The following is a 27,712-nucleotide window of genomic DNA, read 5'->3' as shown; positions in this document are numbered from 1 at the left end:
GTCTCCTTGGCAACCCTGAAACAACCTGAAATTCATGGAAAGAACTAGACAGACAGATAATCCATACCAGGTTTTGTACCAGACTGGCAGTGCAAAGGCAAGTCTGCTTGTCTGCTGCCGGCAAAGAAAGAAAACTAAATTAAATGACAATCACCCAAGTTTTGTGTGGAACCAGATGCTTGTCTCCAAGGGTCCCACAGCTGTGGACACAACAACTGAGTAAAGTTCCTATAAATTCAATTTCTTCTGGATGATCTGAAGCATGGGTTAAGAGGTAAGTATAGTCTTGTCAAGACACACTGGCTGGAATGCATGCAGGGGCAACTCCTCACCCTCTCCTCATGCTCTACTTGGCCTCCTCCCCTTGCTCTCTCCTTCTCTAGCTATCCTTCTTCCTCCTGCAACTTTAGGTCATTCAATGGTTCTGCACTCCAAGACAGCCCTTTCTGCTCTTCCCCAGTTAGCTGCAAACATAGTTGAAGCTAAATTCCAGGCCTGCCGACAAATGAGTGCTGACAATTGTGACTGCCCTGACTGAGCTCCTGTTGCAGCCAGGAGAGATGGGGATGCATTGATTAGCCCTGCCAGCTTACTCCAATCATCCACAGTGTAGGTTTTTTTTCAGGGAAACTTTATTTTTAAGAGGTACAGAACATAGGCTGCCTGGAAGTGTGGGTTCCTGCAGTACCTTGCATCCTTAAATTCCCCGCTATAGTATATGAAAGGAAGAAGTGGAGATAGACACCCAGAATGATTAATTTCTACTCACACTCATAAACTCAATGAAACTATTACAGCTTTAAAACATTTATTAAAACAATGTAAGAAAGTTAAACAGACACAGGAACCTCCATTCAGCAAAGAAAACTTAAAACTTACTTACAAACTCTAGAAGACAAGGTTTCGCTGGACAAACACCACCCCGCTCCCCAGGATGCAACACTGGTGCTTGACTTCTTTCCCTTCTCAGGAAAGACCATGGTCTGAAGCCTAATGATCAGACCCAGACCCATACTGAAATCAGTTGAGGCCTTGGTGGTAAAAGAGAAGAAAGAAAAGTGGCTTCTTCCTGTATGTTTCTTCCTAAATACTCAATTTTACATCACCAACTCCTCCTCCTGACATTCTCTAAATCTTTGACTTCATTGGACCACCTCATCTGTAGAACCAACCGTTCCTGAAAACCCCCCTCCCCTTTACAGTGGGTCGTTTATGTGAAAGAAAGTTCAAGTTCCTTGTTTTTGTGGTTAAGTTGTTTACTCCAAAGGAAGTTATGTTCCCTGTTCTTCTGGTCAGTAGCCCTTTCTTACTTCTTTCTCTAACTGTAAGAAATTGCTAAACCACAACGTGTCCCTTCATAACCTTGTTTTTGCTGTCCCCATTTCCTTTTATGGAAGAAGTCAGCTGGCATCTGACACAAGCCTGGTTGACTAACTTATCTATTGATAACAACTTATTATCTCCAGCTGTAGCCTTGCATGTATTTGTTGCCCTATATGTGCTTAGATCGAACCTTATGTGTATTCCTTACTCCTATGTACTATATTATGCCTACTTAGACCTTTGCATCCCCAAGCATCTAAGATCCCAAGTGTATGTGTGTGCTACTTGCCCCGTTACTTCCCCACCCCAGCATTTACTAATGTGTCCGTGAACCCCCCTCCCTTGTACTCTTATTAATAGCAATGAGAAGCAAAGATCTCTCTCAACAGAAAGAAATCAGCACGTGTGCATTATTATTATTATTTTTTATTTATGAACAGCAAAGTCAGGGTGGGGGTTTCTTAGCAGAAAAGTAAGGAGGGTGAAATTTGCGGTAATTAGTAAGCTATTCTAAATACATATATATGTTTATGATGAGCTACAGCGAGGAACAGCACAGATTTTATAAGGATGGGGAAATAATGTGATCCCTTTCATAACACATGGATTGAGTTTCTTTATGCCTTCTTTCAGCTGAAACCTGAACATCCTCAGCAGGCTGGTCAAGAAGATAAAGAGTTCTATCCTCACTAGCTGCTGCCCAGGACACACTCGATCCCCTGTGGAGAAAGGAAAGGAAAGACAGCCACTGAGTAACAATCTCTTCTTCAGAGCATTTACCCCAGCCTGGAACAACACGTGCATCTGAGAAAGGAAGCCCCTTCCCCACCTCACACCCCAAAGTAACCCAGGAGGAACTGCCCCTCCTACAGCTGCCCCCTCTATAACTCCCTTTTACTCTATTGGTTGGCATCATTCAGAGAGGTGTGGCTTTGGCCCAGGCTCCACCAGTAGCTCAAACTGCTTCTATTCAATTTCAACGCAGGCAAAATTACTGGAAATACTTACGACAGAGAAATGCATAGAGCATCTTAACTTAAACAATGGGGATCACAGGGAATGGGACTGAGAAAGAGTTTTTTTTTTTACTTGCGGCTGTTGATCCACTGTTAATTTGCTACATCCACTTTTGGTTTCATTGTATAATTGAAAACTGAGCACCATCTGAGCAGTGTTTTCTTCTCTGCTTTTATGCTACATAACCTTTAGGTGGGACTCTGGCATAAATGCCAAAACTAACCAAAATCCCTATATATAGCAGCTGGGCACATTCATCTTTTATACAGTAGCATCAAACAAAATAATAATTATTTCCGATGTCCCTCTTTTAACTATTAAAACCTGTCCCCTTTCCTCATTGAATGCTGTGTTTTCCCTACATCACTAAAAAGTGCTGGTTAGTTGCAGAAATTACACTGGAAGGCCAAATCATCATCTAGGGAACCGGAAAACGAACATGAGTAGGGAAGGACAATTGCACAATAAATGTTTATGTAGAAAAGTTTTATGAGCTGCTGGCATTCAGAGGTGAAAGTACCAGGGTGGTACTTTGACATAATGCAAGTGCAGTCTATTCTCTCATGGAAAAGGAAGAAAATTCATCAGCCCAAACATGACATCAATTTATCTTTCAGCTATTCCACTAATAAAGAACACTGAACGATTCTACATATTAAATGGGAATATAATTCGTTGACTATGACTAAACAATCATTTCCCAAAGTCCAACACTAACAGTGCAATCCTATGAATGTCTACTCAGAAGTAAGGGACCCGCTCTTTGTAGAAAATAACAGCCTAAAAGGAGTATATATAGCTTTGTACTTTGAATCTAACTCAGAAAACCTGTCTATGAATCACAAGCAGGTCTGGATTTCTGCATTTACCTGCACCGAATGGTAGGAATTCTTCTCTAGCTACAAAATTTCCATCCTTGTCCAAAAAATGGTTTGGGTTGAACTTTTCAGGAGACTCCCAACACTCAGGATCAAGAAGAACAGAGCGCAGATCTGGAAGAATATACGCACCCTGTAAGAAAGGAACATTTGACAGAGAATGAAGTCAGAACAGCACCATTCAGGATTGTCCCCCACTTTCACAGTACTAATCACCACTCACTCTGGACTGGATATCTGAAGTGCTGAGGGATGATGGAGGAATCCAGTTGGATAGTAGAGCTCAACGAGATTTCCTCAGTTCACACACACCCTGATTTTGTTCCATGTTCTGCTTGCTGACCTGACTTGGCTTGCAGTGAATTGGGCCATCTAGTGGATATTCAGTGTTCATGAATTTGCATTAATTAAAACTGAATTTGTGCAAGTTATGCCTGTAATTTGCACAAATGCATGCATTTCAGCTGCATTTTGTGCAAATTATGCAAATTTTGGACATAATTTGCACAAATCCTGCATATTAGCACAATTTGTGGCCCTCATTTGTGGAAATCTCTCAGATCCAAAAATGCACATAGTAAGTACCCAGAATTCAGGGAATCCGCATGGCTCGGCTCACAAAACAGCTTTGTCAGCTGTGCTGCAGCGGTCTGACATCTCCAAAAAGGAGCAGAATTCCCAGAAAACAGACATATTCTATAAAAAATATGGTGCTATTCTACATAGTTGTTGCCCGAAAGGAATAAAAACATTTTGGGGGAGTGTTTTCTGTTGGCTACATCTTCAGTCACTCAAACCTTTTCCTTTTTAAAAGCTTCCTATGTAGCCCATTAAGAGAATTGCCTCAGAGCATGTGTTAATTTCAGTCATTACATTTCTATGCCACTCGATACTACTGGAAGCCCTCTGGGTGATTCACAAAAATTAAGGGCAACAGCTCCAAATCCCCGAATATTTCCCAACCCCAACATTTCCCTGGGATGATGCCAGCAGGTGCTTTTTGGTTTTACTTTGTATCAGGGGTGGGGGGGTGGGGCTCAGAGACAGGGAGGCCTGCCTGCATATTTTCAATTGCCTGGAGAAGCAGGATTTAAAAGGGAAAGGGTGGACTTAAGCCGCCAGGTGTAGCCACTGCTGTTCTTCTAATCCTTTCACCTCCTCCTTGAAAATAACAAGAATGCCCCTTTCCTAGTTGCAATCAGCTCACGGGAGGAATGCGGGTGGGTAGGAAGTGGGGTGGGAGTTTATGTTTTGCCCTAGATCTCGAATGTCCTTTCTATAATAAACACTGGATATTTACAGCTGTAAATTTGAAAACCTTCAGATGTGTATTTTTGAGCCCATAAAAAAAGAATTTAAAGTTTCTGAAACTCCATGCTCTTGAGATACAGGATTGTGACTATGGGCATTCACTGCATTCTGTACCTTAGGAATGAGACAACCGTTCACTTTCACATCCATTACAGATTTTCTTGGAAGTCCAAATAATACGACATATTTTGAACGCTGCATCTCATGAATCACAGCATTAGTGTAGGGCAGTTTCTTTCTATCTTGGTAGCAGATGGAATGAGATGAACCAAAAACATCTTCTATCTCCTTGTAGACTTTGTCTGAGAAAAATAATGAAAATGGAAGCTTTAGTTTGGATATGACTTCATTTCATAAATCTTCAAAACTCCTTGACAAATATTTATTCAACATGAGTTGATATAACAAAATCTCTAAGTGGTTTACATGCCAAGGTATTAAAAATTACTTTTAAAGCACTCAATTAATAAACAATTGTTGGTTATTAGTGTCTCATTCTGACGCAGTAACCACTACATTGCTAAACTGGGCTGCACAGCCTGATCCTGGGTAATAGCGCGGGGTGCCAAGTTCAGGGTGGACCAAACCAGAGCTCAGGGTGGCCTTAAGCAGAGCTGAGTAGGGTGCCAACATGTGGGTGGGGGAGGAGCACCAGAGGCACCTCTTGCCAGGAGTGCTGTGTTTCCTAAGGCTTGACCTTGCCTCACCTAAGTTAGGTTGAACCTCCAGTGCTCTCACTATTGAAATATATTGTAAAAATAGTCAGAACCAGGTCCCAAAATGTATGTTGGAGCAAAAGTTGAGTTCCATTTTATGAAGTCTACTGTACTACTTTTGAATGTTGTTATATCTCTCAGACTTGTTACGACTGCCAGTTCTTTGTTTCTCACTCTTGAGCATCATCAGATGTGAGGAAATTGTGTTCCCCTACGATGATCACTTTTTGTGAACCGCCCAGAGAGCTCTGGCTATTGGGCGGTATAGAAATGTAATAAATAAATAAATAAATAAATAAATACCTCCTGTTTCTGTCCCAAAATAGGGACTAACAGCTTCCTCTTTATTCATGCAAGGAAAAAAGAGGCAGCAAGCAACCACCACGTGCCCCATTCAGTGGGGTTTTTCATCACACTGCTTCTCCTGCACACAGCAGGAAATGGCAGCAAGTTTCATTACAGCCAAAAATCAGATTTTCTCGGTCTTTTTTGTAGGGCTGTTCATGGACCCCCCGAACCACTTCATGGCCCGATACAGAAATTCTAGATCAGGCCCCAACCAGTTTGGGCTGATCCACCCGTCCCCCACTCCACTCTGCGGAGCGAGATCCAGCTCCACCGCAGTTGCTGCATGGATGGCAGTGGCGACAGGTAAGCCAACCCCCCCACCCTTACCTGTGTCTGTCGCGGTCCATCGCGGGCTCCAATTGAGGCCCCGGTTGAAGCCAGAAGAGAAGGCTGCAGCCTCTTCCGGCTTGAAGCCGGGGCCTCAGCTGAAGTCCGTGATGGACCACAACGGAGGCAGGTAAGCCCCCTCCCCCTTACCTGTATCTGCCGCCACTGCCGCACGGAGGTGGTGGCAGCAGAGCCAGGTAAGCGAAATGCCCCCACCCCCTTACCTGCTTCCATCGCGGGCTTCAACTGAGGGCCAGCTTCTGTTTTGAGGCCTGCTTCCGCTTTGAGGCCTGGCCCTCAGTTGAAGCCTGTGATGGAGGCAGGTAAGCCCCCTTCCCCCCTGTCCCTTTACCTGGCTCCATTGCCGTCGCTGCATGGACTGTGCCGCCGCCGCCGCCGCTGCCACATGAGTCCCCCTCCCCCACATTTAACTGCATCCGGAGCTCCGGATTGAGGTTAACCACTTTGCCTCAATGCGCAGCCCCCCAATCCGATTCATCTCCAACTTTGTTGGAAGCGAATCAGGCCGCTCCACTATTGTTTCTCTGAACTGAATCAAAGCGGAGCACAGCCCTACTTTTTTGTAATGGAAAAATGAGCAGAATGAGCAAGACATGGATGGCGTCATGAAAAGGACCTGCGAAAATCCATTAGTGGCTAGGAATGAGCATACTATAACTGGTTGTCTGATGACGCTCTTTTTAAACAGTTTTATTAAGACTGTGATGATGTATTTTGTGCTAATGGGTGGTAGGCAGTTCTGGTCCTGGCCTCTTAAAGGATGTTCAGAAACTCATTTATTTATAGGCTGGTTCCATTCCAGCAAGAAAGATTCAAGGGACATAGGAACCTGCCTTATTCTGAGTCAGACCATGGGTCCATCTAGCCCAGTATTGTAGATACTGATTGGAAGTAGCTCTCCAGGATTTCAGGCAGGATTTATTCTTCACTCTACCTGGAGAAGATGACGAAATGTCTTCTTGCAAAACAAGTGCTCTTTCGCATTGAGCTATCGCCCCTACCCTACCCTACCCTTTTCTAAGAGGCACAGTCAGAGTAATTTATTTATTTTGTCCTTTGACCAAGTCCATTGGAAGTTTATGCTTTCTACATTGAGTAATTGTGGTTTTCCAATGAGATTTTTGAAGTGGGTTAGAATTTTATATTTGACCCCAAGATCAAAAGTTGTGACCAATGGTTGGTTGTCATCTTTCTTTGTGCTTGGGCGAGGTTCTAGGCAAGGATGTCCATGTTTTCCATTGATATATGATCTATATGTGGAACCACTGGCATGCACAATTAAACAGAATAGTAGTTGATCGATGTCTGAATTGATGCTGATTGGAGACAGCATATTTTATAGTGTGATGGCTAATTTTCATAAAATCAGGTGCCCTGATTTTATTACCTATCTGTGAATACTCATACCCAGAGATATATCTCAATTGATTAAAATAAATTTAAATAAGCTGAGATTGCTTGAGATATGGATAGATGGGCACCATTAAAGTTGAGTTTATGGGGGGAAATCAGCACACTTAAGGTAACATCTCCAGTGCTATCTCCAGTATTTGAGGCAGTAAGCCTGTGTGCACCAGTTGCTGGGGAACATGGTGGGAGAGAGCTGTTGCATCATGTCCTGCTTGTTCATCCTTGGCCAATGGCTGTTTGGCCACTGTGTGAACAGAGTGATGGACTAGATGGACCCTTGGTCTGATCCATCATGGCAATTCTCATGTTCTTATGTTCTTTACATCATACCTTGAATTCTCTATGTTATATGTGGGATTCCTTTATTTACACTTGGCAAATATTTTCAACAACTTAACCTTTTGTTTCATACATTTTTCTGGGGCTTGTCTTCACCCTGAGTATCCTTGAAAAGGATGCAACTTCCAATTAAAGAAGGTGGGTTTGGTTTTCCAGACCTTGCTTTGTACCATCAGGCCTATCTATTGGCTTGTACTATGTTTCTGGCTTTTCCAGTTTGTTTAGATTTGCCACCCTGGTCAGTTTTCAAATCCTTATAGTTAGAGCCTCTTCCAAATGGATGGAACTCAGTCCTTGACACATTAGAATAAACAACCCTCTCCTACAGTCTTGGCTGATAGAGAGGTATGGCATATGGCATCATGTCAATTACATTTTGATCCATTCTCTCATGCAAAATTGACAGGATTGGAATAGAGAATTGGTGTGTCCTATTTTGCCTAATCAACGGATTGTTGTCTTAGAATCTGTATCTTATTTATTTATTTATTTATTTATTTATTACATTTTTATACCGCCCAATAGCCGAAGCTCTCTGGGCGGTTCACAAAAATTAAAACCACAATAAAACACCCAACAGGTTAAAACACTTATTAGATTGTAAGCCTATGCGGCAGGGTCTTGCTATTTACTGTGTAATCTGTACAGCACCATGTACATTGATGGTGCTATATAAATAAATAAATAAATAAATAATAATAATAATAATAATAATAATAATAATAATAATAACACAGTTACGAAATACAGTATAAAGCGCAACCAGGATAAAACCACACAGCAAAGTTGATATAAGATTAAAATACAGAGTTAAAACAGTAATATTTAAATTTAAGTTAAAATTAAGTGTTAAAATACTGAGTGAATAAAAAGGTCTTCAGCTGGCGACGAAAGCAGTACAGTGTAGGCGCCAGGCGGACCTCTCTGGGGAGCTCGTTCCACAACCGGGGTGCCACAGCGGGGAAGCTTGTATCTGAAGCTTTTAAGGGTCTTAGGCTATGTCTTATTCAGCAAAGACATCCTGTTTTGGGTTTACTGGACTCCACAATGCCTTTTCAATAAGGGTCTGTCTAACTTACCTAACTGTTGGAGATGTAATACACCTAATGCTTCTTTAATTCATATGTTTTGGTGTTGCTCAAAAGTGGCCCCCTTTTGGGAGGAGGTTATAAAAAGGATAAAACTTTGTACTGAAACAACCTATAATATGGTACTATGTCCATGTCCTCCTAACTTACCTACCGACTTCTTGGCCCGCACATGGCCAGCACAAATAAATTTTCAAAGCCCTTATGACAACTAAAAGACTTATTATCCTGTTGGAAGGACAAATGCTCAACTCCCATAATGCAATGGACTGAGGACTTAACCACATTATCAACATTTGAACTGGTGTTATATAGGCGCAACTTACAAGTGGATAAATACATGGCTATATGGTCTGCTTATCTTGAAACCTATGCATAACTCTCCCCCCGCCTCTCCCCATTTTTTTCTTAAATGGATGGGGGGAAATGAAGATATTCCTATATGTGCAATGTTATTTTCATAATTTTTGTTCTTTTTTATTATTCACAATAAAAAGGAAAAAAAAATATTTGTTGCATTTCTATACCACCCAATGCCCACAGATGTAAAATAGTTAAAGCTTCCTCTTCTTAGCACATCATTTGATAGGTAAGAAATCTTCAAAGAGCGACATGATAGGGATCAAGAGTGTCCCTTGTTCCCATGGGGCAGACCTCTCTCACCTTGGATATCTGGATGGTTTGCCAGGAGAAATAAAGCCCATATCAGAGCAGTGATGGTTGTCTCTGTTCCCCCAATAAAGAAGTCATGAATGCAGTGAGCCAGGTTCTCTTCATCATAGGTAGAGTTGGGGTCATTTCTGCTCTAATGTTGAAAGTGGGGAAAGGTAAAATTTAATTTAGAATGAATTATAGGCTGTCCCTCTGCACTTCCTTACTTTCCTAACCACCCATATCATCCTAGCAGCAAATCATGTCTCATAGTTGAGTGTTTTGAGTTCCTTGTACTCTGTCCTGTGCAAACCGTATATTCTACTGTATGTGAAGATCTCTGGATTGCATTTGTGCTTGGTGAAGAAATTTTGTGTGGTGTGATATGTTTTATCTCAGATATACACTGAACTCCACATTAGTTAATGTGGAATAACTAATGCCATGTGTTACATACTCCTGAAGCTCAATAACACCCGTTTCTCACTCCTTAGTAACCCTGATTATGAATTCAATAGGGTGGTTAAAGGATGTCAGGAATAAATGATCTACGTTAAGTATTGACTATGCATCCACTGACCCTGTTCAGATGACACACTAAGCCTTGGTAGGGCAAGCATTTTCAGCTAAATGTTGTGGGTTAGCAGGTTGTGTGAACCATTCCTAACCATGGTGACTACACTCACTAACCATTTGCTGCAAAAGTAGTGTGATCATATTTTGGAAACAAAAAAAATATTTTATATATTATTTATTTATTTCATTTCTATACCGCCCAATAGCCGAAGCTCTCTGGGTGGTTCACAAAAAAATAAAACTATGAAGGAGGACACCCCAACATGGCTGGCCATCAAGGGGGCTTGCCCACACAAACATGGCCTTGGTCACATGTCTGATTGCAGGAATGTAGAGTGTGGGAAATAATGAGGCTGACAAAAGATTGGGATTTAAACAGGGCCTGTGATCTAGAGACACCCAGTCAACCAAGCCTGTGATCCAGAGACACCCCATCTACCAAGCCTGTCAAAAGAGGTTAGCTTCCTCTTCCCCTCACCTGGCATTGGGACAGGGGTGAGGGAAAGAGGCCATTAGGAGGAAAGGCTGTACATTGCCACTAAACATGCTGAAATGGAGTGAGAAAGAATGAGGGTGTGTGTGCCGCGTGGGCCCTTATCCAGTCCAGCGGATCACCTCCCTTGAGTTACAGGAAAGAACCAGCCTGTCCTCCTCAAACTTAAGGCCTATCCCTTTTCTGCCTGGCTCATGTACCCTTCTGATGGCCTGGCCTTGCTCAGGAATGGGCTGTAGCTTTCCCTGCCTTGGCAGCAAACTCTGTGGGTTGTAATGAAGGCAAGGTGGACGGCAATGCTGGGGCCCACATGAGTAGGGCCTCTACCCACCTCTATGCACCCTGAGAAGACCCCAGAAAAGAACAGGGGCCACGCAGCATCTCTACCCAATCATGGTTGAGTGAGGGGGCACCCGGGAGGGAGGCCCAATGTGAGGCCATTTATTCCTACTCTCAACTTTCTGTTTGTTAACCAGTTACTGATCTGTAAGAGGCCCTCTCCTCTTATTCCAATACTGCTAAGTTTGTTCAGGAGATTTGGTGAGGGACTTTATCAAAAGCCTTTTGGAAGTCCAAGTAAACAATGTCCTACATGTTTGTTGACGCTCTCAGAGAATTCTAGCAGATTAGAGAGTCAGGACTTGCCTTTGCGGAAACCATGTTGATTCTTCTTCAGCAGGACCTTACTAATTTTGTCTTTAATAATGCTTTCAACCAATTTACCTGGAACAGATGTCAAGCTAACTGGTGTGTAATTTCCTGGATCCCCCCTAGATCCCTTTTTAAAAATTGGTGTTACATTGGCCATCTTCCAGTCTTCTGGTACAGGCCTTAGCTAAACATACCTTTTAGTCCGTGATGGAGGGGTGAAGATCTCACGATGGTTTTATCACAAGATCCCCTCTCTGTTTACATGTGGTGCATGACGACCTCAGGAGGAGAGGCATTGTGCACGCCATTTTAATTTTTTTAAAAGGAACAGCAGTGCACAAATGCTCATGCGCAAAAGGTAGGTTTTTTTTTTAAAAAAAACAATCACTTTCCCCCCTCTCCCACCCCCAATGGGAGCAGTGCTCCTGAGGAACTCTGTGCCACGTGCACGGGTCCTGGCTCCTCGTGAGGAACCGCAAGGAGCCGGGACAAACTGTGGCGCCCACCCACACGTTCTGTGGTCTTTGGCTCATCTTGAGACCGTGGAAAAACCGGGCCTAAAGGGGAGGGAGAGATCCCGGGGCAAGGGAGGGGTCATCCCTCCTTGATCCCGGGATCCCCTTTTTGTCATGTGAATGCACAGGGATGATCCCAGAGATCGCCCTGGGATTTCGCCCCATCTAGCTATGGCCACAGACGCTGAGCTTAGGGACATGTTGCAATTTTATATTGAGTTTTTTGAGAATTCTAGGATGGATACCATCCAGGCATGGTGATGCATTTGCTTTCAATTTGTTGATAAGTTTGAGAACCATCTTTTGTCACTACTATTACATTAAGAGTCTACCATCCTGGCTCTGCCTGCACTGGTTGAAAAATAACTGTTTTCTAATTAAAGTGTTCTGTCTGTCTAATCTGTATGCCAAGGAAATGCTTGTGTAGTGACTCTATCTTGTTTGAAAGCCTTTTTCCTTAATGTAATTTGAATTTGGCTAATACATGCTATATTAAAAACAACAACCTAAATTAATCAATATATGAATTATTTCAGAACATATGGTTAGGATTGCAGTTTTAGTGTGAGATATACCACCATTTTTCTTTCATAGATCTTAACATTTGGGTCACAGCCCACCCACCTAGAAATGCATTTTGCCCTGCTGTGCCCCCTGCTGAATTTTTTTCTAGTGCTGCCAGTGCCTCCAACATTTAGTCCTGTACAGTGGTTCCTTTCCATATAGAGCTATGAATTGCTTCCCCCTCCTTTACAGTAAGGATGAGTTAAAATATGTAGCAGGGATTCTTTTCAACTACTCTATAATCTTATAGCAAGAGCTGTAAATTCTTGCTGGATTCCCCCCTGATTTAGCTCTCTACTAAGTGATTACTTCTCTGGGATTTTGATATGGCCTTGTTTTGGCTTCAGCAGCTGTCTATGAATTTTGAATTATAAATGTGTACCTTACGTAACTAAATAGTTAGGTAATTTCACTTACCTTGTCTTGCCCAGTTGCTTAACCAACGTATGTCCTGACACTTTGGCGCTGGAACTGAGATGCTTCATGCTTAATCTGTGCTGTGATATTACTGTTTACTTTCAAGATCAGCTAACCCAGATTAATGGCTCTTTCACAGTTTACCCATTTATATAGCAAAACCATTGTGACATAATGGCTAAAGTGTTAGACATAGATGGGTAAGAGATGGGTTCAAATTCCTGCTCAGCCATGAAGTTCAATGGATGCCTGGGTGATCTTCAGCCAGTGACACAACCTACTCCACAGACGTTGTGTGGATAACATGAAGTGGAAATTATGAACACCTACATCAGCATCACAGAGTAATGTGGAATTAAAATATAATCAAGAAATTACTTTCTACAGTCAGGAGGATTAAAAAGATTGATCTTCTTAGTTTTCTCAGTATGTATTTTTGTGCAGAATGGGCCCTAATCCAAGGTTATTTATTTAGTATAGAAGCAAAGTTGCATAGGCATGAAGCCTTGAGGCATAGGTTTCCATTCAGCAACAGCAACCATATTATCCTCGTAGTTGTGAAAATACCTACTTTTCTTTTTTATAGATATTTAAGTGGATGCACTCGAGTATGGATTATAACTCACTTTAGCATCTGAATTTAATATGGGTGAAGTTCAGGAGGGCGTCTGCATGAAAATATTACATGAGGTTTAGAAGAAATTACTGGTGAGTCATGAGATATGGCTATCCAGTCACAGAAGGAAATGGAATGATACTTTACAGAAGTAGTAATCTAAGGAGGAAATACAATGATAACTTGGATGAGTAGTTTTCAAGTACAGTATAGACTTACTTTCTCCATCTGAAGTAGATAGAAATCTATGTAATCCTGTGGCTCATGAAAGGACTGTTGCTCCTTATGCTTCTCTATCTCCTCCCTTGCATGTGAAAGCAGTATCTCAAGGGCGGAGAGGGCCTTTTTGTGAGGTCCTGGAAGATGGTTCATGATCCATGGGAAAGTTTCATACAACTATAGGGAAGACAAAAGCCAAATCCTGACATCATCAAGGAGGAGGCTGGGTAACACTAGCCAACCCTTTTGGATTAGCACTTCAGTATCATTCTCTGGAATATTCTTGAAGCCTGAAATATTAATTGTATTCTCATTTATTGCAAAGCTGGATTTAGCATCTTCTTCTGAAACCCACAATAAAAGGACTCTGGGGTGGAGAAGTGAAAGGGTTCACTGATTTGTATCGGGGAAGGGGCTGCTTACCTTAGCAGCAGTGATGGTGCCTGAGGAGACACTGGGCCTGTTCAGACTACACACTAAACCATGGTGGGGTCACTAATGCTTTTGCAGAAAATAGTGAGCATATTTGAACCATAGTTATGTAGCCACGATGCTAGTCATGGCTCACATGACACACTAAGCCATAATGTTTAGCTCCAAATGCTTAACCACAGTGCCTTAGCATGTCATCTGAACAGGGTCACCCTCTTTTTTCTCTTTTAGTTGCCAGAGAACGTAACTCCAACTCCAACGTAACCACTGATGCTGCTTCAAAGGTGAGCTTCTCTCCCCCATGTGAACTGATTTACCTCTATTATATCCCAGCTCACCCTCTGCAGAATAGGGTGCCACAGGCAAACCAGGGAGGAGTGGTTCAATGTACCCATAAAGAAGGCTGAATCGATTTAGATCACTTCTACAACATTAAAGCTATTGAAGTCTCCTAACCCACATAGCTTCTACTGAACCCCTTCCCACCCTCCAACAACAGTCAGTTGCTGCTTCTGTTTTCTGTCACTCTCCTGCTACATACATCTGTCACTGTGTACATGAAAAAGGGAATTCTATGAAGGAGATTAGAAACTATAGGGGTGCACAGATTCTATAAAATCCATTATTTCTGTGTTTCACAGATTGTTAAGTGCCTTTCGTTCAATCATTGATTTATTGATAGAATCAGATTTTCCCCCGTTTCCTGAATTTGTTTACATTAGTGCAAATTCACCCTAGCAAAAATGCACAACACCCACCCACCTCATGTGTATTTCGGGGAAATGTGCTTTTTTGACTGGGATCAAAGACAGAGTCCTGTCTGAGTCAGGAAGAAAGAAAAAAGCCTACTCACAATATGAAAGATGCTGCCTGGCAATGCTAAGGCAACATGAAGGACTTCAATCAGTTTCTGGAATTTTTCATCTTCAAGAGAAAACCGGTGTCCAAATGTCACAGCACAAATCACATTGGAGACTGCATTGGTGATGGGCAAGGAGGGGTCAAGTGGCTGCCCTGAAAATGGAGGCATATTTATATTAATCCAGCATCTCCTATTAATACCCAGAGTGGGATTTCATAGTGGTACAAAGGAGACAATTGGGATCTTGGCCAATGTATTTTTGTGTTAGAACTCAAGTACTGGGAATGAAATTGTATTCCAGTGTACAGAGCACAAAACGTTTTCTGCAGACTTCAACATGTGCCTGCATCATCTTCTGATATTACATACCCTTTGCGCGTGCAAAAATCTCCACAAGCTGCTGGGCCTCCTCTTGTACTTGGTGCTCCATGCTTTTCTTTCCCAGCTTCCGCAGAGTCACTACACTAAACTTTCGCTGCTGCTTCCAGGTGTGCCCACTTGAAAATGCAATACCTTATGTCATCAAGAAACAATGGGAAATGATTATGTATAAAATTCAATAAAAAATGGTTAGGTTCCTGAACTAGAAGAGGCATTCATATATCCTCATATAGAATACAAAGACTTCAAAAAACGAACAGATTAAAAGTACAGTGCTTCTTTTATGTTTCTCAGACTAGCTGTATCTGACTTGCAGGTAGAAATATTTACCACTATTATGGTTTCCATCAAAGGAGTAGCATATGCTATAAGTTCCACAAATAGAACCTGGGCCAGATCTATACCAAGCAGGATATAACCCTTGGAAAACATTTTGAAAACTGTATATGGAGTGTGTTGTAAACCATTTTACAACAGTAGTGTAGATCCTGCCCTGGTGTCTTGGGGAATCTGAATAACTCACTTTCAATCCTCATACATTTGCTACAGGAGTACATAATATTACTTCGATGCCCTTGTGCCATAAACATGCACCTGTTTACCTGCCTAGGTATCTTTCATTTCCCTCAAAACTCACCTGCTCTTGCCCTCCTTCATTTCTTTCCCAAATCCACCTGCATGGCTTCTGCTTCCCTGTTCTTTACACATGGATTTTCCAGGTATACCTTTCAAACTAGGAAGACCTGCACTTGAAAACCTTTATCACAATAAGTTTGTGTCTGCTTTACTGTCTTCTGAGTGAAGGTGATGCTCTGTTTTACAGCATATGTTACAATCCATTTAGTAGCTGGTAAATACAGTGCAATTGCTCTTTCCTGAATTCACCTGCTAATGATATCTCCAGTTGATTGAAACTTTCATACAGAAATCCTTTGTCATCTTATGTTTTCTCTAGAGAAGGGAGCAGTACAAGTTCTTACTGTTCACAACTTACCCTTTTCTCCTCCTACAGCTTTTAGGAAAGGAGTAAAAGGTCGCTCAGAGAATGCTTCGTCATGGTTGATCAGCACTTCTTTCACAGCTTGGAATCCACACACACCTATCGCAGGCTGATGTCCTAGCCACACACAGCAAATATTTCCATATTGCTTTGCTAACTGCAAATTGGGTCAAAATAGAGAACAGAAATGTGGCAATCAAACAAATCAGATTATTGCAAGTTATTACATGAACACCAGCCTTGCACACATCCTCATCTCTGCAGCTTGGGGCCATGTGCAGCACCTCTCCTCTCTGCCTTCTCTCTCCCAGTTTTCCTTTACAGCATGCAGCGGAGGCAGGTAAGTGGGGAAGGGGGGACAAAATGGGGGCCAAATAAGCCCCCTCCCCCCTTTCCTGGCTCTGCCCTTCCCCATTTACCTGGCTGTGCTGCCATTGCTGCTTGGACTGTGGTGGATGGGGAGCCAGGTAAGCTCCCCTCCCCACTTAACTGGGTCCAAAGCTTCAGACCAGTCTGAATCGCCTCAGACCGGTCCGAACCGCTTCAGTCCGAACCGGACCTCCCCCGATCCGCTCCAGAACTGGGCTTCAGAGGTCCGAATCGGCCTGCTCTGGATCTGGGGGTCCGTAATGGAGCGGAGCACACCGCTAGTGCAAACATAGTAAAATCAATAATAAAGTTAACCATCAGTGCATTAGCTTATTAAACATAAAGTCATATCCTGTAATAAGAAATGCATTTTAAAATCTCTTAGTGTGGTATTAAAAAATACACAATTTCTACTAAAGAAACTATCAATAATGTGTGTTTGTGTGGGGTGCACAAAATCCAGATTCAAATGCACCAGAAGCAGGCAATGGCTTCCCCAAAAGGTTATATGTGTGTGTCTTTATATATATGTGTGTGTGTGTGTGTGTGTGTGTGTGTGTGTGTGTGTGTGTATATATATATATATATATATATATATATATATATATATCAGCTGTCCCTCTGTGGACTTTAGATTTTGCAACCACTGGCTTGTGTATTGAAAAAAACGGGGGGAAATATAGCCCCTGGTTTAAAAGCTAGACAAATTGAAGACAATGCTTTCTCCAGAGAAGGAATCTGAAAAATATGGTTGACAAATTGAATAGGAACTGCTCGGAGGAAAAGCACAAACAAACACAAAAGCCACCTATTCGAATTAACTCAGAATTCGGCATGTAATTAAAGAAATTTCCCAATATTAATAGGAATCTATTTTCTTTTAGTAATTTGGTATAATGTACCATTTTAAGGATACTGTCATATCTTTTATCCATAAAATCCAGCAAGGCTTCTTAATCACCCAATAAACAAATCATCATGTCTCTTGAAATGTTCCTCTCCAGAATATCCTGAAAGTCTTTAAGGGAGGAGCCAAAATACACAGAGCCTCTATTGGCCGTGCTTTTGTTCCTTCTGCCCCCTGCCCCTTTTCCTTCTGGCCCCTCCCACCACTGCATTGTGGACCCTGAGAGCTTCCTCTAAATGGGATTCAGTCCCCAGGCTGAAAGAGGTCCTGGAGCTCTGGACAAGATGTATTCTGACCTACCTTCATCTCCCTTTCAAGCAGAACCTCTGTCACCAAGTCCACTTAGTGCTGAAGCACTCCTCACTGCCCATTAATTCTCTGCAAGACAGTAGTTTCCCACCTTTTTCAGACCAGGGAGCCACCTTCAGCCTGAACATGCATTTGGGACCCACTTCTTTTCTTTTAACCATATATTTTGTACAGTGGCAGTGCTGCTTTTGCAATCCACTTTTGGTCAGGCTGCAACCCAGTAGTGGGTCCTGACCAACCAATTGAAGACCAATGCACCTGGTGCTCTCCTGATGTTTGAGATTACAGTTTCCATCACTCTCAGCCTGCATGGTCAATGATGATGAATTCTGGGAGTTGTAGTCCAAAACATCTGGGTGGCAAGTGGTTGTGGAAGGTTGCTCTAATGGCCAGAACTAACTTTATCTTAACAGAGGCCTCAGCTAGACCTACCTTTTGTTCCGGGGCAGAGGAGGGGAGATCTCGTGTTGGGATTTACACAAGATCTCTGCCTCATTTACACGTAAGGTGCGACGACCTCAGGAAGAGAGGCGTCGTGCCCACCATTTTTAATTTTATAAAGAGGATGTAGCGCACGAACACTTGTGCGCTAAAGGTAATTATTTTTAAAATTTACTTTGGTTTCCTTGCCCCCCCCAACCCCAATGGGTGCAGCGCTGGAGCAGGGTCAAGCCGTGGAAATGGGCCACATGTTCTGCTGTCTCGGGCTCAGCCCGACATGGCGGAAAAACCAGGCTCAAAGGGGAGGGCTATATCCCAGGGCCAGGGAGGGATGATCCCTCCCTGATCCCGAGATCCCCTGTGCATCATCTGGATGCACAGGGATGATCCTGGGGTTCACTCCAGGATATAGCCTGGTCTAGCTAAGGCCTGTGAGTCTACGTGCTATATCTTATTTTCATTTATACTCAAGAGTAAGTGTGGCTCTGAGATCTAGATCTTCAAAGCCCTTCTACACCACTTTGACTTAGCTGCTCAGCATACATTTAAATAGAGTGACCATATTTTGGAAACCAAAAAGGAGGACAACATAGCCACCCCCAAGGAGGTGTGTCCACCAACTTGTCCAGCCCCCAAGGGGGTGTGCCCACCCAAACATGCCCTTGGTCACAGGTCTGATTTCACAGCACACAATTAAGACAAACCCCTTCTATATAACATCTTACATAATACCCAGAGGGCTTCAGCTATTGGGCGGTATAAAAATGTAATTAATTAATTAATTAATTAATGCTAAAATCACTGGAATAAAGAACAAGTGAGACATTCTATGTATCTGTAATTAACTTCACTCATTCCTACTTTTGTAGTTTTTACTGTACTTTGAAGCTTTTGGTATACTCTGTGTGATACAGACTCCCCTTCCCTCAAATATCTTTTTTGATTTCAAATCCTTCACTAGATGATCATAGTCATTTCCTAACATTTAGCACTCTTTCCCCATCACCTTTCTCATATCCATACTCACAGATTCAACATAATGCTACCACTGAACAAAGGAAGCAGTTGACAAGTACAGAAAAATCTAGTACAATGAACAAGCATCCAGCATTCAGAAGAGTTAAAACTACTATTACCATGCAAACATTAGCCATGGAACAAAATGGACTAAAGGCTAGCACCTCCTAGCTTGTTTCAACTTCAACCAGAAGTTCAACCATAACAGTCAAAAACAACCAAGAAAAACAAACCTACCTCATTGACATAGCAATTACTAATGACAAAAATGTTGCAGAAAAGGAAGAGGAAAAGAGAGAAAAATATACACCACTGGCTGTGGAAGTTAAAGAACTATGGCAACAGGGGGGGAAATTACAATTAATCCATTACTCACCTCAGTCACCGGCATCACATCATTATTATTTTTAGAGAAAACCTACATGCATGCCAACATCCAGAAAGCAGTCATACTTCAAATATATTCAATAGTCAGGAAATTTCTGAATCAGTAAAACACAGCATGACTTTGCAAAGCCCATCATCTAGATCGGGGGACCATGCTTACTCTTGAGTATAAATAAAAATGAGATATAGCACACAGACTCACAGTTAAGGAAAATTCAGTTCTGGCCATTAGAGCAAACATCCACAACCACAGGCCACCCAGATGTTTTCGACTACAACTCCCAGGATTGATCATCATTGGCCATGCAGGCTGGGACTGATGGAAACTGAAATCCCAAACATCTGGAGAGCACCAGGTGCATTGGTCTTCAATTGGTTGGTCAGGACCCACTACTGGGTTGCAGCCTGACCAAAGGCGGATTGCAAAAACAGCACTACCACCTTACAAAATACATGGTTAAAAGAAAAGAAGTGGGTCCCAAATGCATGTTCAGTAGGGATGTGCTCCGCTCCGATTAGGAGCGTAGAAGCAGTAGCGGATTGGCCTGCTCCGCCTTACCCAGAGGCGGAGTAGGAGCGGACCGCGGACCCCCTAGAAGCAAGGCGAAGAGAAGCGACCATTTTTCGGAGCTCCGAGTTCAGTCGGAGCGCTCCGGTCGCCATCTTGAAAACATTTCGCCATAGGATTGCATTGCGGCAAATAATCGCGCATAACTACGTTGTTTTTGAAGCTATCGTTCTGGAAATTCTTGTGCACAGAGAGTCGTGGATGGGGGTCATTTTGAGACCACTCTCACCTCTCTGCGTGCTGTGGTTCACGTGCAATATTTTTTTAAAAATCGGGTCAACCGCGGGGCTCAAACTGCGTTTCGGCTTTTCGCCCATAGGATTGCATTGAGGGAAAGAATCGGGGATAACTGGGGGGGGGTTTAAGCTATCGTTCTGAAAATTCTTGTGCACAGAGAGTCGTGGATGGGGGTCATTTTGAGACCACTCTCAACTTTCTGCGTGCTGTGGTTCACGTGCAATATTTTTTTAAAAATCGGGTCAACCGCAGGGCTCAAACGGCGTTTCGGCTTTTCGCCCATAGGATTGCATTGAGGGAAAGAATCGGGGATAACTGGGGGGGGGTTTAAGCTATCGTTCTGAAAATTCTTGTGCACAGAGAGTCGTGGATGGGGGTCATTTTGAGACCACTCTCAACTTTCTGCGTGCTGTGGTTCACGTGCAATATTTTTTTAAAAATCGGGGTTTGGGTTTTTTTTTTTTATTATTATTATTTTTTTGGAAGCGATGACAGGCACATTCAACTCCCAATCCTGATGAGAATTCATCTCCTCAGAAAGCATCCTCCTCCAATCCCAGCGTTGGAGGGGGGACTAAGGCAGACCCACCCTGAGAACTTTCTGTTTTGTGTCTCTTTGTGGGTTGGCGTTCGTGGAGGGAACACTTACTTAGCTAGTGCTCCTGCTTTGGAGATAGATTAATTTAATATAGGTTTAGTTTGGCGCGTGTGTGTGTTTGTTTGCTTCTTTCTGACTTGTAGCTTAGTTTGCCCTGTGTTTTCCCCTTACTTTGATTTAATATAAACTTTATTTTTGAATTTTGGAGTGTGTGGTTGGGTTGGTTGCCCCCCCCCTTCCCTGTATTAAAGCCTGACTGTTCTGCTTTTGTGAAAGCTTTCTTTTGAAAGCATACACACACTTTTTGTCCCATTTCCCTACATTTATATTCTTAAACATATTTTATTATATTCTTTCACATAGTCCATTAGTATATATTCTCATACATATTATATTAGTATTCATATTTTGTTCTTCTTATAGTAGTGGTTGGTTCTTTTTCCCCCTCCCCTCTCTTAAATCCTGATTGTGTTTCCTTCTATCTTCTATATACCAAATATACCAAAAAAATTGGATTCTCTTTTTCTTCTCTGTGTAACTTCGACGGAGTGGGCTGCTTTTGTCAAGTTCAACAGGCAGCCACAGATTGAGCATTTTGGGGAAAGCATACGCACACCATTTCCCTATTCTTAAACATATTATTATTATATTCTTTGACATAGTCTTAGTAGTCTATTAGTATACATTCTCATACATATTAGTAGTAGTATTCATATTTTGTTCTTCTTATAGTAGTGGTTGTCCCATTTCTTGTCCCATTTCCCTACATTTATTAGTAATATTCTAAAACATATTATTATATTCTTGTAGATATTCTTAGTAGTATATTCTCATACATATTAGTAGTAGTATATTTTATTGTTCTTGTCCCATTTCCCTACATTTAAACATATTATATTCTTCTTATACATATTCTTAGTAGTACCTTATACATAGTATTAGTAGTATTAATATTTTGTTAGTCATCATGAAAAGAGAAAGCAGGCGTGCTGAAAGCAGCAAGGCTCAGTCTGCCAGCAGGGCTTCCTCTCCTCCTGTGAAACTCAAACAGGCAACTCCTTGGCTGACTGCTCCAAAACAGAAGCAGGACAAGCAGCAGGCAGAGCCACTCTCTTCTGCAACTTGTGCCCGGCGTTCTCTTTTTGAGGGTGGGAATGGGAAAAGTGCCCGTTTGCAAGAGGCACGTGGCAGCAGTGCCATTAGAGGAGGAGGAGTATCCCCAACTCCTTCATTCTCCTTTCAGCCCACGAGCCCGCTGATGGACCTAGACGAGGTCCTCAGCACAGTGGAGGGGGGGGAGGAGGAGGAGGCGGTGGGCCTCCAGGATGTGGGGGCTGAGGAGGAGCAGCAGCAGGCCGAGGCTCTCTCCCCAGTCTCATCCCACACCCCTGTTTCTGTGGCAACACCAGAGAGCTCAGGCGGGCAATTGGTGGTGTCACCACAGAAACGAAAGACAAGCATCGTGTGGGACCACTTTGAGTTGGGAGCGGATCCCCGCTTTGCTGTCTGTCGCCACTGCAAACTCAGCCTAAGCAGGGGTTCATCGACAGGGCATTATGGAACCAGCAGCATGAAGATGCATCTTCATAGGCAGCACCAGGCGATCTTGCTGGGGAAAGAGGCGGGCAAGGCGACTGGTTCCAGGGGAAAGCCGAAGGCTGCTGCTGGCACTGCCACTCTAAGCTCTCCATCTCCCATCCCCACAAGGGTTAGGCAGGCAACCCTGCAGGACATGGGGTGGGGGAAGTATTGACCCACAAGATGGCGTTTTCCAATGCCCACCCAGGGTGCTACTGTGTTGGGGCATCTGCCGGGACTGACTCCTCCCCAATACTAGATCTATGACATGTCACTCTGCCTGCCCCTCTGCTAGCCTGTCCTCCTCGGTGACCGACTCGCTGGGATGGTTTGCGTTTGCAATGCGTGACTAACTGCAATGCTGGCTTAGAAACCAGCCATCACTTCCTTGTGCCCCCAGAAATGCCCGCAGCCTGCCTGCCTGCCTGCCCGCCTCCCCCGGGGTGCTGCTGTGGTGGGGCATCTGCCAGGACTGACTCCTCGCCTACTCTGCCTGCCTCTCTGCCCGCCTGGTGCCTGGTTTGCTCCCAATCGTCCTCCTCTGTGCCCCTCAAGGCGTAACTGCTGGCTTAGAAAGAAACAACCAGCCATCTTTGCCTCACTTTGCGCCCACTTATGGGTTGGTTTGCTATGCGTTAGTGCTCAAGCCATCCTTGCGGCACTACAATGCATGCTGCCTGCCTGCTTTCCATTGATGGTGCTATATAAATAAATAATAATAATAATAATAATTCTCCCCTTCCCGCCTTGCAGCGATGGTGTATGTGTCTTGCTTTGACTAAGGGGAGAAGTCCTTCCTGCGCTCACTTAGACTTTATCAAATTCAATAATCCCTTTTTCAAATGTGCCAGAAGATTTAGGGTTATCTCGTGGCATGTTGGGATTGCCTTGGAACTGGCCCCATTGAGCTGTCTGCAATTGCAACTTTAAATCCCTGACATACTGGAGTGTTCAAATTTCAAAAGTTCCCCTAACATCAGGGGATGATGGGATTGCCTTGAAACTTGGTGTCCATGGGGACACATGGGTAAGCTGTCATGGGACCAAAGGATAGGTTTCTAACGTGCAAATTGACGTAGTTGTAGAATGGGACTTGATTTGGGGTGAGTTAAAAAGTTTAAGCCGCGCCAAAAATCAGGGGATGATGGGATTTGCTTGCAACTTGGCGTGCATGTGGACACATGGATAAGCTCTCCTGGTGCCGAGTTTGAGGTTTCTAACATGCAAATTGACGGAGCTATCCCAAGGGGTGTGAATGGGGTGCCCGATTTTCATAAATTCCCCAAAAATCAGGGGATGATGGGATTGCCTTGAAACTTGGCGTGCATGTGGACACGTGGATAAGCTATCATGGTGCTGAGTTTGAGGTTTCTAACGTGCAAATTGACGTAGTTGTAGAATGGGACAATTTGGGGTGAGTTAAGCCATGCCAAAAATCAGGGGATGATGGGATTTGCTTGCAACTTGGCGTGCATGTGGACACATGGATAAGCTCTCCTGGTGCCGAGTTTGAGGTTTCTAACATGCAAATTGACGGAGCTATCCCAAGGGGTGTGAATGGGGTGCCCGATTTTCATAAATTCCCCAAAAATCAGGGGATGATGGGATTGCCTTGAAACTTGGCGTGCATGTGGACACGTGGATAAGCTATCATGGTGCTGAGTTTGAGGTTTCTAACGTGCAAATTGACGGAGCTATCTAAAGGGGTGTGAATTAGGGTTATGGGAGGTGCGTTAGAGGGTAGAGCCGCGCCAAAAATCAGGGGATGATGGGATTTGCTTGCAACTTGGCGTGCATGTGGACACATGGATAAGCTGCCCTGGTGCCGAGTTTGAGGTTTGTAACATGCAAATTGACGGAGCTATCCCAAGGGGTGTGAATGGGGTGCCCGATTTTCAAAAATTCGCCAAAAATCAGGGGATGATGGGATTGCCTTGAAACTTGGCGTGTGTGTGTATACGCCCATGAGGTGTCATGGTGCCAAACGTGAGGTTTCTAACTTCAACGGAAAAAAAGTTGTTTACTTTTTTAGCTTTCAATGCAAGCCTATGGGGGGGCAAAAACGGAGCTCCGGATCCGATCCGGAGCTCCGGGCGGAGCGGAGCGGAAGTGGGCGGAGCGGGGGCGGGGCGGAGCGACCCGCTCCGAAAAATGGCGGATCTGCAAGTGAAGCGGAGCGGGGGGTCCGTGCACACCCCTAATGTTCAGGCTGAAGGTGACTCCTAGATCTGAAAAAGATGGGAAACTACTGTCTTGCAGAGAGTTAATGGGCAGTGAGGAGTGCTTCAGCGCTAAGCGGACTTGGTGCCGGCCTTGTACCTAACCTGACACAGACAGAAGAGGGTTTGGTGTATATTCAGTGGAATCGAGACCTGGAATTCCTCATTGGACTGATAATTGTGTGTATGGTTAAATTTATTATAGCGTCCATAGATGGCATAATACCAGTAAAATTATCAGTGGTTTAGATGACAAGGGATATTATTAAATAGTTTCTGATAAGCATCATCCTGAGATCTTCTACATTTCACATACATTCCTCATTTAATTGTACTGTAATATGCTGTTTACCACTTTGAGAACTTTTGGCCCCAAAATAGTATACAAATAAACCTTAACAAGCAGTTTTTCCCCCTGAACACAGTTTGTGGAGAAAAATCAAATCACACTTAAATGACATAAATATTGAATTACAGTGAAAACCTTTCTTATTTGTGGAATCTATGTGCCAACAGCTTTCCAACAAAGTTTTTTTCATGAGAATTAGTCAACATCACGGTAGTGAAAAAAGGCTAACCAACTCCTGACTTTGAATTATATATATAAAATTTAAAATAATATTAAAATACTTTTTTATATCACATTTGTTCCACAATATTTTATTAACACAACTCTATTGTCCATGGTCACCTCAGAAAGGAAAGAATTCAAAATTCTCTTCACTCAATCTCTTATTCAGCTTAATGAGGTATTGATAAATTATTTGGAAAGAAGTACCTTAATGAGAGTATCTTCATGAAGTCTCATTCCAACTCGCCACAGGCCTCCAATGAGAGGAAGGGAAAGAGGCCCAGGAGGGTAGTGTCTGCGTGACCAGAGTTGTCTCAGGAAGTCCAAAATCAGAAGAGCCACCAGCACAGCAATCAGAAGTGCCCGTATCCCCATCATTCTCCAGCCTTCTCTTTGACTATTGCTACGATGTCTGGGTATGTCGACTCTTCTTTCCCTTTTGGCCTTTCGCCTGCCTTAGAGATGTTGCCACTCCTTTCTCTTTGTCCCTGTTAATCTCTATTTATATTCTCCCATTACAAAACAACATAAACAAATAAGCAATATCTCATCTGATATCATTTCCATGTAGCCTTAGAATTTGGTCCTCAGGGGTTGTGTCACAATAGCACGGTGTACTTTGTATCATGGCTAATTGTGCTATGTGTCATTCTAATAACTGGAAGGAGGTTTAATTAGAGATGCCAGTCTAATTCTGCTCAAAGCTAGCACAGGACCATTTTGGGTGGTGGGGATTGACATAAATATCCAGAAAATCAGTGTACCAAATGTTGATGAAATATATATCATCTGTACGCCGATGATACACAACTATATCTGTCATCTCCGGAACTTTCTCCTGATGTTCACGATCGTATCTCGGCATGTCTTTCAGATATCTCAGCTTGGCTGCTTCATCGTCGCTTGAAGCTTAACATGGCAAAGACTGAATTGCTTGTTTTTCCTCCTAAACCTTCTCCTCATCTCTCATTCTCTCTTACTGTCAATGATGTTACGCTTACTCCGGTCAAGGAAGCTCGTAGCCTTGGCTTTATCTTCGACTCCTCGCTCTCCTTTATTCCTCATATTGAGGCAGTAGCTAAATCTTGTCGATTTTTCCTGTATAATATTGCCAGGATTCGATCATTTTTGTCTGTCTCTTCTGCCAAGACGCTTGTTCATGCACTGGTTATTTCACGGTTGGACTACTGCAACCTTCTTCTCTCTGGCCTTCCTTCTTCTCACATCAGTCCGTTGGTTTCTGTTCACCACTCTGCCGCAAAGATCATCTTCTTGGCTCGCCGCTCCGACCATGTTACTCCGCTTCTGAAGTCTCTTCATTGGCTTCCAATTCACTCCAGAATCCAATATAAACTTCTCCTGTTAACCTTCAAAGCTTTTCACGGTCTTGCTCCTTCCTATCTCTCCTCTCTCATCTCACACTATTGCCCCGCTCGTGCTCTTCGCTCCTCTGATGCCATGTTTCTCGCCTGCCCAAGGGCCTCTACTTCCCTTGCTCGGCTTCGTCCATTTTCGTCTGCTGCCCCTTATGCCTGGAACGCTCTTCCAGAACATTTGAGAACTACAAGTTCAACCACAGCTTTTAAAGCTCAACTAAAAACTTTTCTTTTTCCTAAAGCTTTTAAAACTTGATGTTGTGCAGACTTCTACTGTTACTTTCTACTGTTAGTTTTTCCCTACCATGTGCCTGCTTACCCTACCCTGTACCTGTTTGCATTCTCTTCCCCTCCTTATTGTTTTACTATGATTTTATTAGATTGTAAGCCTATGCGGCAGGGTCTTGCTATTTACTGTTTTACTCTGTACAGCACCATGTACATTGATGGTGCTATATAAATAAATAAATAATAATAATAATAATAATAATAATAATATATGAAACTAAGAAGAGTCCTGCTGGATCAGACAAAAGGCCTACATAGTTCAACAACGTCTTTCCCACTGTAGCCAACAAGATGCTGCTGAGTGGCCCACAAGCAGGACCTGAGGGCAATGGCCCTCTCCCAGTGTAGCTCTCTAAAAACAGGTATTCAGAAGCAAACCATTGATAGTCTTATCTAGGGTGACCATATTTTGGAAACCAAAAAGGAGGATAAAACGTCCGCCCTCAGGAGGCGTGGCCACCCCAACATGCCCACCCGCAAGGCGGAGCCAACTCAACATGTCTGGCCCACTGGGGGGGCATGGCCTCAGTCACATTTATTTATTTATTACATTTTTATACTGCCCAATAGCTGAAGCTCTCTGGGTTGTTCAAAAAAAGTAAATGATAGCAATCAATGAGTGCTAAAGGCACACAACTACTATAATAATATACTAAATACTAAAAAAAAATTAACACTTATATAAAACCATT

General features: G+C 43.1%; 1 protein-coding gene across 1 annotated transcript; it reads right to left on the bottom strand.

Moving 5' to 3' along the window:
* Positions 1-1,851: 1,851 nt before the first annotated feature.
* Positions 1,852-25,742, bottom strand: LOC134402412 (cytochrome P450 2J5-like). The gene is made up of 10 exons (XM_063131842.1): positions 25,564-25,742; positions 16,150-16,312; positions 15,144-15,287; positions 14,766-14,926; positions 13,481-13,657; positions 9,727-9,732; positions 9,442-9,583; positions 4,644-4,831; positions 3,210-3,351; positions 1,852-2,042 (listed from the first exon to the last, which is right to left on the bottom strand). The coding sequence occupies exons 1-10, from the start codon at positions 25,732-25,734 to the stop codon at positions 1,852-1,854; spliced, it is 1,485 nt and encodes a 494-aa protein (XP_062987912.1). The 5' UTR covers positions 25,735-25,742.
* Between the last annotated feature and the right edge of the window lie 1,970 nt (positions 25,743-27,712).

This window comes from Elgaria multicarinata, chromosome 8 (genome assembly GCF_023053635.1).
Source record: "Elgaria multicarinata webbii isolate HBS135686 ecotype San Diego chromosome 8, rElgMul1.1.pri, whole genome shotgun sequence".
In the NCBI taxonomy this organism is placed as follows: domain Eukaryota; kingdom Metazoa; phylum Chordata; class Lepidosauria; order Squamata; family Anguidae; genus Elgaria; species Elgaria multicarinata.
The sequence above is the reverse complement of the archived record's forward strand: the minus strand, read 5'-3'. Positions and strand labels throughout refer to the sequence as shown.